The sequence below is a fragment of the Hyla sarda genome, chromosome 5, assembly GCF_029499605.1.
Source record: "Hyla sarda isolate aHylSar1 chromosome 5, aHylSar1.hap1, whole genome shotgun sequence".
NCBI lineage: Eukaryota > Metazoa > Chordata > Amphibia > Anura > Hylidae > Hyla > Hyla sarda.
In genome coordinates, this window is record NC_079193.1 from 10,889,703 (window position 1) to 10,905,275 (window position 15,573).

Genomic DNA, 15,573 nt, shown 5'->3' on the forward strand with positions numbered 1-15,573 from the left:
TCCTGTATTACACTCCAGGGCTGTACTCACTATTCTGCTGAGCCTGGCACTTACCTGAGGGCACATTGCTGGGCAGGCAAAATGGCATCAGTCAGGGTCACCTTGTTTCGGTCAGGATTGACCCCCGAGTGTGTGTGGTTGACGGGTTTATTGGCAAAGAGGACATCGTATTCCACACAATGAAACAGGAAAGTGGTGAAAGTAACAACGAACAGGAACTGGCTGCATGGGGGGAAAGGGCAAATGTTATACAGGGGCAGAGGATATACAGGGGCAGAGGATATACAGGGGCAGAGGATATACAGGGGCAAATGTTATACAGGGGCAGAGGATATACAGGGGCAGAGGATATACAGGGGCAGAGGATATACAGGGGCAGAGGATATACAGGGGCAGAGGATATACAGGGGCAAATGTTATACAGGGGCAGAGGATATACAGGGGCAGAGGATATACAGGGGCAGAGGATATACAGGGGCAGAGGATATACAGGAGCAGAGGATATACAGGGGCAAATGTTATACAGGGGCAGAGGATATACAGGGGCAGAGGATATACAGGGGCAAATGTTATACAGGGGCAGAGGATATACAGGGGCAGAGGATATACAGGGGCAGAGGATATACAGGGGCAGAGGATATACAGGAGCAGAGGATATACCGGGGGAGAGGATATACAGGGGCAGAGGATATACAGGGGCAGAGGATATACAGGGGCAGAGGATATACAGGGGCAGAGGATATACAGGGGGAGAGGATATACAGGGGCAGAGGATATACAGGGGCAGAGGATATACAGGGGCAGAGGATATACAGGGGCAGAGGATATACAGGGGCAGAGGATATACAGGGGCAGAGGATATACAGGGGCAGAGGATATACAGGGGGAGAGGATATACAGGGGCAGAGGATATACAGGGGCAGAGGATATACAGGAGCAGAGGATATACAGGGGCAGAGGATATACAGGGGCAGAGGATATACAGGGGCAGAGGATATACAGGGGCAGAGGATATACCGGGGGAGAGGATATACAGGGGCAGAGGATATACAGGGGCAGAGGATATACAGGGGCAGAGGATATACAGGGGCAGAGGATATACAGGAGCAGAGGATATACAGGAGCAGAGGATATACCGGGGGAGAGGATATACCGGGGGAGAGGATATACAGGGGCAGAGGATATACAGGGGCAGAGGATATACAGGGGCAGAGGATATACAGGGGCAGAGGATATACAGGGGCAGAGGATATACCGGGGCAGAGGATATACAGGGGCAGAGGATATACAGGGGCAGAGGATATACAGGGGCAGAGGATATACCGGGGGAGAGGATGTACAGGGGTAGAGGATATACCGGGGCAGAGGATATACAGGGGCAGAGGATATACAGGGGCAGAGGATATACAGGGGCAGAGGATATACAGGGGGAGAGGATATACAGGGGCAGAGGATATACAGGGGCAGAGGATATACAGGGGCAGAGGATATACAGGAGCAGAGGATATACAGGGGCAGAGGATATACAGGGGGAGAGGATATACCGGGGCAGAGGATATACCGGGGCAGAGGATATACCGGGGCAGAGGATATACAGGGGCAGAGGATATACAGGGGCAGAGGATATACAGGGGCAGAGGATATACAGGGGCAAATGTTATACAGGGGCAGAGGATATACAGGGGCAGAGGATATACAGGGGCAGAGGATATACAGGGGGCAGAGGATATACAGGGGCAGAGGATATACAGGGGCAGAGGATATACAGGGGCAGAGGATATACAGGGGCAGAGGATATACAGGGGCAGAGGATATACAGGGGCAGAGGATATACAGGGGCAGAGGATATACAGGGGCAGAGGATATACAGGGGCAGAGGATATACAGGGGCAGAGGATATACAGGGGGAGAGAATATACCGGGGCAGAGGATATACCGGGGCAGAGGATATACAGGGGCAAAGGATATACAGGGGCAGAGGATATACAGGGGGAGAGGATATACAGGGGCAGAGGATATACAGGGGCAGAGGATATACAGGGGCAGAGGATATACAGGGGCAGAGGATATACAGGGGCAGAGGATATACAGGGGCAGAGGATATACAGGGGCAGAGGATATACAGGGGCAGAGGATATACAGGGGGAGAGGATATACAGGGGCAGAGGATATACCGGGGCAGAGGATATACCGGGGCAGAGGATATACAGGGGCAGAGGATATACAGGGGCAGAGGATATACAGGGGCAGAGGATATACAGGGGCAGTGGATATACAGGGGCAGAGGATATACAGGGGCAGAGGATATACAGGGGCAGAGGATATACAGGGGCAGAGGATATACAGGGGCAGAGGATATACAGGGGCAGAGGATATACCGGGGCAGAGGATATACAGGGGCAGAGGATATACAGGGGCAGAGGATATACAGGGGCAGAGGATATACAGGGGCAGAGGATATACAGGGGCAGAGGATATACAGGGGCAAATGTTATACAGGGGCAGAGGATATACAGGGGCAGAGGATATACAGGGGCAGAGGATATACAGGGGCAGAGGATATACAGGGGCAGAGGATATACAGGGGGAGAGGATATACAGGGGCAGAGGATATACAGGGGCAGAGGATATACCGGGGCAGAGGATATACCGGGGCAGAGGATATACCGGGGCAGAGGATATACAGGGGCAGAGGATATACAGGGGCAGAGGATATACAGGGGCAGAGGATATACAGGGGCAGAGGATATACAGGGGCAGAGGATATACAGGGGGCAGAGGATATACAGGGGCAGAGGATATACAGGGGGCAGAGGATATACAGGGGCAGAGGATATACAGGGGCAGAGGATATACAGGGGCAGAGGATATACAGGGGCAGAGGATATACAGGGGCAGAGGATATACAGGGGCAGAGGATATACAGGGGCAGAGGATATACAGGGGGCAGAGGATATACAGGGGCAGAGGATATACAGGGGCAGAGGATATACAGGGGCAGAGGATATACAGGGGCAGAGGATATACAGGGGGCAGAGGATATACAGGGGCAGAGGATATACAGGGGGAGAGGATATACAGGGGGAGAGGATATACAGGGGCAGAGGATATACAGGGGCAGAGGATATACAGGGGCAGAGGATATACAGGGGCAGAGGATATACAGGGGCAGAGGATATACAGGGGCAGAGGATATACAGGGGCAGAGGATATACAGGGGGAGAGGATATACAGGGGGAGAGGATATACCGGGGCAGAGGATATACAGGGGCAGAGGATATACAGGGGCAGAGGATATACAGGGGCAGAGGATATACCGGGGCAGAGGATATACAGGGGCAGAGGATATACAGGGGGAGAGGATATACAGGGGCAGAGGATATACAGGGGCAGAGGATATACAGGGGCAGAGGATATACAGGGGGAGAGGATATACAGGGGCAGAGGATATACCAGGGGGGGAGATGTTATACCGGGGGGAGATGTTATACCGGGGGGAGATGTTATACCGGGGGGGGGGGGGGGGGGGAGAGGTTATACCGGGGGGGGAGATGTTATACCGGGGGGGAGATGTTATACCGGGGGGGGGGGAGATGTTATACCGGGGGGGGGAGATGTTATACCGGGGGGAGATGTTATACTGGAGTGACCACAAGAGCTAACAATCTGGGGAGTGGGCTCGAGAGAAAATATCACACATGATAAGCTTAGATACAGCGGCTCAGCACACAGTATCACACATGACAGTGTTCGATTAGAGAGTCAACAGAATGTATCTCATGCCATATGCTTAGATACAGAGGCTCAGTACACAGTATCACACATGATTAGATACATCAATAACACGCAGGAAAGGCTTAGATACAGCAGAAAGGTGTGAAGTAGTGATAAATATGAGACGTTTTCGCCTTACACAAGTTCGAAGAAGTCGGAGAGCACCATGCAGGCGAAGCCATTCTTCTGGTGGAAATGGTAAATGTGCAGCGCGAAGTTAAGGGAAAAAACAGGAGAACTGTGCCACCACCGGGGGGCAGCATCATCACGGCTGTGGCCACTTGCAAGTCACAACGCAACTCCATTCACTTATCAGATGTGATACAAGAAGCGCGTTGCGGCAATATTTGGCTGCGCAATCTTTTTTTCCCACGGCCAACATTGCCACCATAGTCTTTATGTCTCTAAATTAAAAAATGAAGCAAATCTGCCATTAACTTTAATACAAAAAAAACAAAAAAACTCCTACTGTTCTACAGCTTCTATACAGACCTATGTGTCTCCACGGCAACAGACTACAAACAAACCCTGTGTAGTCAGATCCTACAGCAGAACTTCCTAATTAAGACCTATTTTTTTTGTTGTTGTTTTTTTTTTAATTAAAGAGGAATGGAAACAATTTAGAATGTTGGTTGCACCGATGGGCATAGCCTTTAAAGGGGTACTCCGGTGGAAAACTTTATTTATTTTTTTTTAAATCAACTGGTGCCAGAAAGTTAAAACAGATTTGTAAATTACTTCTATTAAAAAATCTTAATCCTTCCAGTACTTATTAGCTGCTGAATACTACAGAGGAAATTATTTTCTTTTTGGAACACAGAGCTCTCTGCTGACATCATGACCACAGTGCTCTCTGCTGACATCTCTGTCCATTTTAAGAACTGTCCAGAGTAGGAGAAAATCCCCATAGCAAACATATGCTGTTCTGGACAGTTCCGAAAATGGACAGAGACGCCGGCAGAGAGCACTGTGCTTGTGATGTCAGCAGAGAGCTCTGTGTTCCAAAAAGAAAATAATGTCCTCTAAAGTATTGAGCAGCTAATAAGTACTGGAAGGCTTAAGATTTTTTTAATAGAAGTAAATTTAGAAATCTGTTTAACTTTCTGGCACCAGTTGATTTAAAAAAAAAAAAAAAACGTTTTCCACCGGAGTAACCCCTCGTGGTATATACCCTATATCTCACATGAGCAAGGGTTAAAACGCCCTCTATAACATAACATATGGGTACAGGGTGCTAGCCAGCAGTGAAACTCCCTTAGATCACCGTTTCACATCCAGTCTGCCTTTAGTTGTTGCAAAACTACAACTCCCAGCATGCCCGGACAGCCGTTGGCTGTCCGGGCATGCTGGGAGTTGTAGTTTTGCAACAGCTGGAGGCACACTGGTTGGGAAACACTGCCTTAGAGGGTATGGTAAATAGCGCCAATGGCATCTAAATGCTTAGACAGCTGCCTTCTTGCAGAAAGAGCGCCACTCTTGTCCTCAGGTTAGGAGCGGTATTGCAGCGTAGTTCCATTCAAGTGAATGGAGCCAAGTTGTAATACCACACACAACCTGAGGACAGGTGTGGCGCTGTTTTAAGAAAAAAATTTACTGATAAACTTGGGTAAAGCTGTTCCTCCCGGCCCTCCGTATACATGCCTGCCTGGCTATTCTGCAATATGGCTTACTGCATCTAAGCAGTGTGGGAGATCCGTGTGACCACTGACCGTTAAGCATTGATAAATTTCCCCCGATGTCCTTGGTTAAATTATAGTCAGGGGTCAGATGGGTGAAATAACAGAGTCGCTGACTATAATTTAACCAAGGACATAGTCGGGGGAAATTTATCAATGCTTAACACCAAAAAAAATGCCTAAAAAATTAAATAAAAAAGTGGTCACAAAATTTTGCGCAAGCCTCATCTTTGCACCAAAAATTGGGTATTTTTTAAGATTTTTGCACAATAAATTTGTGACTTTTTTTTTTTTTTCAACACTTTTTTTTTGTGTGTTAAAAGGGGTACTCCTCTGGAAAAAAAAATGTTTAAATCAACTGGTGCCAGAAAGTAAAACAGATTTGTAAATTACTTCTATTAAAAAAAATTATGAAAAAAATCTTAACCCTTCCAATACTTATCAGCTGCTGTATGCTACAGAGGAAGTTGTGTAGTTTTTTTCCAGTCTGAAAAACCGTGCTCTCTGCTGACACCTCTGTCCATGTCAGGAACTGTCCAGAGTAGGAGCAAATCCCCATAGCAAACCTCTCCTGCTCTGGACAGTTCCTAAAATGGACAGAGGTGTCAGCAGAGAGCACTGTGGTGAGACTGGAAAGAACTACACAACTTCCTGTGGAGCATACAGCAGCTGATAAGTACTGGAAGGGTTAAGACTTTTAAATAGAAGTAATTTACAAATCTGTTTAACTTTCCGGCACCAGTTGATTAAAAAATAAAATAAAAATAAAATAAAGTTTTCCAGTGGAGTACCCCTTTAAGCATTGATACCGGGCCTAACAAACCTTTTTCCCACAATCCCCTACCCAGTCACATGACACGCAACTTTTGTGCGGTAATCGGCGCCACCGGAAAGGATATCTTGGCAAAGAAGTTATCCAAGTTCTTAATGTGATGCCAGGAATCTGAAGAGGAAAAAAAAATAATCAAATAAATTAGCGGATACAACCCACAGCGCAAAACTTTGTGTTATTTATAAGACTGGGGTCTTCGGACCTCAAACGTATTTTTTTGTAATTATTATTTTTTTTTTTGCATCTGTTTTTATTTAACATTTTGTCGCGTATCTGTATAGGGGGGGGGGGGGGGAGATTTATCAAGAGTGCAGATTTTTGCGCATTGGGAAACCAGCTGCGCAAGTGTGCGACCTTTCCCAGTAGCTGCGGAAATATTTATTATGTGGTGCGCTTAACTTCATAAATTTGCACAAATAACATGGTGGCCTTCTTCCAAAATGGCCCACGTCAGGTATTGCTGTTCGGACATATAGAAGTGAAGCTGCAATACCACATACAACCTTATGGACAGGTGTGGCGCTGCAATTTTTAAGCAGGTATGTATTTTTCTTACGTTTTTAAATGCATCACCTTAATCTAGGGAAGTGTTCCTCAATCTTTGGCTCTCCAGGTTCTGCAAAACTACAATCCCCATCATGCCCTGACAGCCTACGGCTGTCAGGGCATGATGGGAATTGTAGTTTTGCAGTAGCTGGAGAGCCACGTTTTAAAGGAACACTTATCTAGACTTCACACATCATGATACAATTCAGGTAACATTGATTGACTGTGTTAAATCTACTGCATAGCCCCTCAGGGGCGGAGTGTGTATTCTACGCCCCGCCCCTGCATTACCATTTTTTTTTAAAGGGATTATCCAGAATTTTTTAAAAATACACACACACACAAAGATGAGTTCTTTCAATAACAGCACCACACTTATCCTCAGGTTGTGAGTGGCATTACAATCCAGACTGAGGACAAGAGTGACACAGTTTTAAAAAAAAAAAAAGCAGTGTTATTTTTTTTATCTGTTTTTCTCCACTTGCTGATGACATCACCGCGTCACGAGGTGGTCATTCATAATGATGTCACGCTGCAGAAGTCACATGGTCACACAGCAACAAAAAGGAAGAAGAGGGGCCCTTTAAAGGGGTACTCCAGTGGAAAACATATATATATATATATATTTTTTTTTTTAAATCAACTGGTGCCAGAAAGTTAAACAGATTTGTAAATGACTTCTATTTAAATATCTTAATCCTTCCAGTACTTATTAGCTGCTGAATAATACAGAGGAAATTCTTTTCTTTTTTGGAACACAGAGCTCTCTGCTGAATCACGAGCACAGTGCTCTCTGTTGACATCTCTGTCCATAGCAGCATATGTTTACTATGGGGATTTTCTCCTACTCTGGACAGTTCTTAAAATGGACAGAGATGTCAGCAGAGAGCACTGTGCTTGTGATGTCAGCAGAGAGCTCTGTGTTCCAAAAAAGAAAATAATTTCCTCTGTAGTATTCAGCAGCTAATAAGTACTGGAAGGATTAAGATTTTTTAATAGAAGTCATTTACAAATCTGTTTAACTTTCTAGCACCAGAAAGAAAAAAAAGGTTTTCCACCAAAGTACCCCTTTAATGCTGGTGGGGCTCCTACCTTTTACGGCTTCCGGGACGTGCACCAGTAAGTCCTCCTCTCCCGGCGGTGAGTCCTCCTCAAAGTCCTCTAACCTCTGATACTCTCGGAATTGCTCCTGCGGCTCCATTCTCAAGACATCGCCCGCTCCGGCTCAGCTGGGGAGACAAAAATCATCACTGGGGGGTCAACATCAAAGTGCAGATCTGGATCTGAGTGCAGACACTGAACCAGTAAGGGATGGAGGAAAATTTAACATCAGAACAGGAACTGAACCAGAAGGTACTGGAAGATGGGAATAACTGTTTTTATGGCACCGATGTTATAAATGCAGCTCTGGTTGTGACTAGAGCTCAGAACAGAACCTGAACCAGCAGGAGATCCTGGGAAATGTGAGATCAGTGCCATGAACAAAAACAAACTACAGCAGGAGATGCTGGAAAATGTGAGATAAATGCCAGGAAAAAAAATATACCATATTTCTGAGCGCAGTTCTTGTTGCAAGCGGAGTCCAGCACAGAACCCGAACATGCAGGAGATGCTGAGAAATGTGCTTTGAAAGTGCAAGCAGATGTCTAAGTGCAGCTTTGGATGTCACTAGAGGTCAGATGAGAACCTGAACCAGCAGGAGATGTTGGAAAACATGAGATCAGTGACCTTAAAAGGGTCTGGAAAACATTTTTTTTTTTTAAATCAACTGGTGCCAGAAAGTTAAACAGATTTGTAAATTACTTCTATATAAAAATCTTGATACTTCCAGTACTTATCAGCTGCTGTATGCTCCACAGGAAGTTCTTTTCTTTTTGAATTTCTTTCCAGTTGGACCACATTGCTCTCTGCTGACACCGCTGTCCATGTCAGGAACTGTCCAGAGCAGGAGAGGTTTGCTATGGGGATTTGCTTCTACTCTGGACAGTTCCTGACATGGACAGAGGTGTCAGCAGAGAGCACTGTGGAAACTGGAAAGAAATTCAAAAAGAAAAGAACTTCCTGTGGATCATACAGAAGCTGATAAGTACTGAAAGTATTGAGATTTTTATATAGAAATAATTTACAAATCTTTTTAACTTTCTGAATGCAGCAAATTTCTGAATGCAGCTCTGGTTGAGACTGGAGTCGAGAACATGAACTGAACCAGCAGGAGATGCTGGTAAATATGAGATCAGTGCCATGAAAAAAAACAGCAGATTTCTAAGTGTAGCTCTGGTTGTGACCCCAAAGTGTTAGTTTTAGTCCAGGCCTGGCTCTTCCCGGAGTCACATGCTCCTGCTGGGCATACATCTACCAAGACCACGTGTGTAACCACTAGGTGGAATCCAGCAATACAAGCAAGTCAATGTTCCTGTGTACGCTGTGAGGATAATGTGCTACAAGCCTTCATCTCCAAGAAGGATTTTTTTTTTTGCCATTGTTAGAGAGAAGAAGGCTGAACAAGTGCCTTTCTGAAATACACTATTATCTACATATTGCACTTACAGTAAGCCAATCTGTAAAGATCATCGGAGATTGCTTAATTCTGAAAGCTGCCAAAAACAATGTTTAAAGAGGTACTCCACTGGTAAACTTTTTTTGTAAATGAACTGGTGTCAGAAAGTTAAAACAGATTTGTAAATTACTTCTATTTAAAAATCTTAAACCTTCCAGTACTTCTCAGATGCTGTATGTTCCAGAGGAAGTTATTTTCTTTTAAAAATTTCCTTTCTGTTTGACCACAGTGCTCTCTGCTGACACCTCTGTCCATTTTAGGAACTGTCCAGAGAAGAAGTAATCCCCATAGCAAACCTATCCTACTCCAGACAGTTCCAAAAATGGACAGAGGTGTCAGCAGAGAGCACTGAGGTCAGGCAGAAAGGAAATTTAAAAAGAAAAGAACTTCCTGTGGAGTATAAAACAGCTGATAAGTACTGGAAGGATTAAGATTTTTAAATAGAAGTCATTTACAAATCTGTTTAAAGTGACAAAATATCCATTCTTCTTGCTAAAAAATCTGTAACGTTCCAAACTGAACTGTGTTGGATTTGGCCAAGATGTTCAATTATGTTGTTTTTACAGAATTCTAGAATCCAGAGGTCTCATTCCTGCACTTTTCTCATCAGGAAGAACTCCGCTGACAAAACATAGTGTGGGGGGGGGGGGGTGACTACTACTGCCAGCATAACCTTAATCATCCCAGTGTTTACATAAACTTTATGAATTTCGGATGTCTACAGACTGCTGCACGCTGTACGTCAGTGTTTCCCAACCAGCGTGCCTCCAGCTGCTGCAAAACTGCAGACAGTATCACACCTGATAAAATTAGATACAGCAGTGCTGTGTGTATGAGTTTCACACCAGTTAGGTTTAGATACACAGCTCTGCAGACAGTATCACACAGAATAGGCTTGGATACACTGCTCTGCAAACAGTAACAGACGTGGCAGCAATGGATGAGATACGCTGCTCTGTAGACGGTATCACACACGATAGTATGTAATCCTAATAGGATTAGCTCAGCCACCAGTATGAGATGATGGGCTTAGATACAGACAGTATCACGCAATGTAAGCATCTATACATGCTCAGCAAATAGTGTTACACATGATAAGCTTAGATACACTGGGCAGCAGACAGTATCATGCATGATAGAGTTAGTTACAGCAGTTCATAGGACAGTATCACGTGGGACCTGGTTATAGACGGTATAAGAAATCATAGACTTAGATACTTGACAGTATTATACATGATAAGCTTAGATACACTGCTCAGCAGACCATATTCCACATAAGCAGCTTAGATACAATGCCCAGAAAAACAGAATCTGCTGCAAAACAACAACACCCAGCATGCCTGGACAGCCGAAGGCTGTCCGGGCATGCTGGGAGTTGTTGTTTTGCAACAGCTGGAGGCACACTGATTGGGAAACACTACTTTACATGGTACTGTGGTAATTGAGAAGCGGCGCACAGATTTTTTTTATTTTTTTTGGGGGGGGGGTTAAACACTAGATCCACATCGAAGAATCATCAAGCCAGTCCGATCCCGCTGATCCGAACGGCGCTATTCTTAGCTTTTCCTGGAGGTTTCCCTGGCTGAGGGCACACGGTGTCCTGGCTGTCAGCCTAGTGACACAGAAACGATCGCCACGTGCAATTTCCAGATAAACAAGTATAAAAGGTGACGTATAAAGTGTCACCCGGCTCCCTGACACCGGCCTGCGCTCATGGATCCTATACTGCGACCAGACAGAGAGTCCTTAAAGGGGTTATCCAGGAAAAAAAACTTTGTATTTATTTATCAACTGGCTCCAGAAAGTTAAACAGATTTGTAAATTACTTCTATTAAAAAATCTTAATCCTTTCTGTACTTATGAGCTTCTGAAGTTAAGGTTGTTCTTTTCTGTCTCTGTGCTCTCTGATGACACCTGTCTCGGGAACCGCCCAGTTTAGAAGCAAATCCCCATAGCAAACCTCTTCTAAACTGGGCGGTTCCCGAGACACGTGTCATCAGAGAGCACTTAGACAGAAAAGAACAACCTTAACTTCAGAAGCTCATAAGTACTGAAAGGGTTAAGATTTTTTAATAGAAGTAATTTACAAATCTGTTTAACTTTCTTTAGCCAGTTGATATATGAAAAAAAAAAAGTTTTTTCCTGGATAACCCAGGGGGGGCTCTTCTTTTCACAATGGTAAACATAATGCTACCCCTGGGGGCGATCTCAACACAGTGACTAAGGACACATATAATATATAAAAAAAAAAATAATAATTATATATATATATATATATATATATATATATATATATATATATATATGGCACACATATACATAAACAACTGTCTTTGTTGCCCATAGCAACCGATCACAGCACAAATTTAACTTTCCAAGAACAGAATGAAAAATGAAAGCTGCGCTGTGATCGGTTGCTATGGGCAACAAAGACTGTATATGTGTGTGTATGTGAATATATATATATATATATATATATATATATATATATATATACACACACACACACACACACACACACACACACTTTTTTATATATCTGAATGAAAAATGAAAGCTGCGCTCTGATTGGTTGCTGGGGGCAACATAGACAGCTTTCCTTTTAGACAGTCTTTAAATAAACTTTATTTATACTCCTTCCAATGAACATTTGGCCTAAAAATCTGAAAATCAAAAGAGGTCTTGGATAAGCTGGGTGGACAACTATTATATCCCTCTACCCAGTTACCGATGTCTCCTCCATGGAGGCGCTGGTTACCCAGCTTTCTCAGACGCCTGAATATCATAAGGGGAACCTCATCTCTATAGTCAAGCCTGGCTTTTCTACATCATTTCAGACATAAAATGCACATAAATAAAAAGCTCTACTATAGTGGTCCACCAGATGATGCAAAACTACACCTCCCAGCATGCCCGGACAGCCAACGGCTGTCCGGGCATGCTGGGAGTTGTTGTTTTGCAACATCTGGAGGTCCACAGTTTGGAGACCACTGCTTTACTATCCATCAGTGCTCCAGAGCTGCCTTCGAAATTCTGCTAGATAGTTAGGGGTCCTGTTCTCCCGTAAGAGAACTATAGACATGACGCCCGGCTTTACCTGTCAGTGTCGTCTCTTCAGTCGGTTTCGGTGTAATCCTCCTGTCAGGTCGCCCGCTGATGTCACCCGTCTGCACCCAGTCCAGGTGATTACAATTAACGTGATTACGGTCTAGACGCCGCCTGAGGACAACAAACATCCAGGCTCCGCCCAGCAAACAGCGACCAATTACAACGCAGCGTATAATTACCCAGTTGTGGAAAAAGATGGTGTTAACCCTACTGGAATTCTATATGTATAGTGAAAATATGGCTATCCTCAGGGGACGGGTGACCGTATGCCTGATGTCACAATGACAGGAGCCCCTATAGCAGTGGCCTCCAACCTGTGGCTCTACACAGCTGTTGAAAAACTACAACTCTCAGCAGGCACTGACAGCCGCGGGGCTATCCTCTGCGATAGACAAGGCATCATATGGCTATCCTATCGCAGTGAAAAGCCAAGGCAAGGCTATCCTCTGCGACAGGCATAAGTAACACAAGGCTATCCTGAGAGACAAAGCTTAAAACCTACCACAAGGCTATCCTGAGAGACAAAGCTTAATACCTACCACAAGGCTATCCTGAGAGACAAAGAAAAAAGCCACAACACAAGGCTATCCTTAGAGACAAAGATAAACCCCACCACAAAAGCCTATCCTCAGAGACCTAAATATAACCCACCACAGGGCTATCCTCAGAGACCAAGATAAAAGCCACCACACAAGGCTATACTGAGAGAAAAAGAGAAAAAAAACACCACGCAAGGCTATCCTCAGATACAAAGATAAAACCCACCACAAAAGGCTATTCTCGGAGACCAAGATAGAACCTACCCCACAAGGCTATGCTCAGAAACCAAGATAAAAGCCACCACACAAGGCTATCCTCAGTCACCAAGATGAAAGCCACCACACAAGGCTATCCTCAGTCACCAAGATGAAAGCCACCACACAAGGCTATCCTCAGAGACAAATATATAACCCACCACACAAGGCTATCCTCAGAGAAAAAGATAAAACCAACCACACAAGGATATCCTTATATAGAGCAGGATAAAACTCACCACACAAGGCTATCCTCAGAGACCAAGACAAAACCCACCACTAGGCTATCCTCATACACATAAGACAGCATTTCTGCCATGGTTTTGTCCTACCCTAAAGTACTTGTGGTTTCACTCATGGACGCCCCCCATAAAATCCCATAGAGTAAACAGGGCGTAGACACAATCTTCACCGGCACCACGACCGTAACAACGCCATACTGGAAAAGCCTCAGATAGAGAGGAAATGGTAAGAAATGGACCATACAGCTTGAGTAAAGGGTTAATGCTGGGCCCTTACACGTGTGACAAGTGTCATTTGCGGGGCCACCACACGCTGGTATGTGGGGTGACAACATTCATGCATTGCTGAGGGAACAATTCACTGACAATTAGTAAATGAGTCACAATGAGCCACGCACCGGATACAGCGTCATCCACCCCGCGTGTGCTGACAAACAAGATTATGTATGTTATATACAGAGTCAGGGGCCCGAGGAAAGAGGGGCCCCAGTGCAGGGCCCAGGGGGTGACCAGGGAGACATCCCCCCCCTTCAGATGTTGCAAAACTTCAACTCCCAGCATGCCCGGACAGCAAACGGCTGTCCGGGCATGCTGGGAGTTGAAGTTTTGCAACAGCTGGAGGACCGCAGTTTGTAGACCACTGACTTAGACAGTCCTGTGGCCCCCGCACCAGCTGTGGGGGATGTCTCCCTGGTCACCCCCTGGGCCCTGCACTGGGGCCCCTCTTTCATAGACCACTGCACTAAGGGATAAGATGAGAGGGAAGCCTTGATTTACCTTTTGGGAACAGTGTGCCTCCTTCTGGAGGAGGCAGACAGACCTTTAGTGTCTGGGCATGCTGGGAATTGAAGTTTTGCAACATCTGGAGGGCCACAGTTTGAGACCACTGCACAAGGGGATGACATAAGAGTGAAGCCTTGATTTACCTTTCACGCACAGTGTGGATACTTTGGAGAAGGCAGGCAGGGTTTTAGCTGTCCGGGCAGTTGAAGTTTTGCAACAGCTGGAGGAGGGCAGTTTAAAGACCACTGCAGTAAGCGTGGGTTCACACAACCACGTTTTTTCAAGTACGGTTCCCGTCTACTTTTTCATTATAAAAAAAACGTATGGAACCGTATTGAAAACCGTATACATAGACAAACAATTGAAAACCGTATGTACCCGGATGCATCCGGTTGCGTACGGTTTGCTTGCCATACGTTTTTTTTTTCTGTACTCAAAACAGTGTTTTTTTTATTTAACATGGACGTCAATGGGAAACGGTTCCATACAGGAAACCGTACACGGTTTTTACTTTGCACATGCGCATTTGCATCCTAAAGTTAAAATTAAAAAAATGAAATTTATTTTAAATAAAATTTTCAAAAACTTATGTTTAAAAAATAAATAAATAAACGAACGGAACCGTTTGGACTTTTAAAACAGTATACGGTTTCCTTTTTCCCATATGTTTTTTTGCCATGCGGTTTTCTTTAAAAAAAACTGATTGAAAACAGTATGGCAAAAACGTGGTGTGAACCCAGCCAAAGGCTGTCCGGGTATGCAGGGAGTTGAAGTTTTGCAACAGCTGGAGGAGCGCAGTTTGAAGACCACTGCACTAAGGAATAAGATGATAGGGAAGCCTTGATTTACCTTTCAGGGGACAGGGTGTATCCTGTGGAGGAGGCAGACAGACCTTGAGTGTCCGCGCATGCTGGGAGTTGACGTTTTGCAACATCTAGGAGGGCCACAGTTTGAGACCACTGGCTTAAGAACTAATGGATGAGATGCCCAGACCCTCCATTGCAGTGGGGGGCCCCATCAGTGATCAAGGTCTGGATACAGGTAGGTTGGGCTCCGAGAGAGGCATCATAGGAATAAGGGAGCTGTCTGTGACAGGGGTCCTCACGGGGTTAAGGGTAGCTTAGATAGGGGCCCTCAATGTAGAGGACTATCCTAGACAGGGGCCCTCAATGTAGAGGACTATCCTAGACAGGGGCCCTCAATGTAGAGGACTCTCCTAGACCGGGGCCCTCAATGTAGAGGACTATCCTAGACAGGGGCC

General features: G+C 45.1%; 1 protein-coding gene across 4 annotated transcripts in view; it reads right to left on the reverse strand.

The window, feature by feature from the left end:
• The window catches only part of ATG9B (autophagy related 9B), a 53,723-nt gene that overhangs the window by 21,852 nt on the left and 16,298 nt on the right, over window positions 1-15,573 (reverse strand). For 3 of the 4 annotated variants that reach the window (XM_056518844.1, XM_056518846.1, XM_056518843.1), the window contains exons 2-5: window positions 7,921-8,057; window positions 6,348-6,393; window positions 3,914-3,976; window positions 55-222 (exon numbers count right to left, since the gene is read on the reverse strand). In XM_056518844.1, coding sequence (XP_056374819.1) covers window positions 55-222; window positions 3,914-3,976; window positions 6,348-6,393; window positions 7,921-8,029 — 386 coding nt within the window. In that variant the 5' untranslated portion in view covers window positions 8,030-8,057. Of the gene's footprint in view, window positions 1-54; window positions 223-3,913; window positions 3,977-6,347; window positions 6,394-7,920; window positions 8,058-12,482; window positions 12,588-15,573 lie in introns of those variants that run through there. The other variant, XM_056518845.1, reaches the window with a different exon arrangement.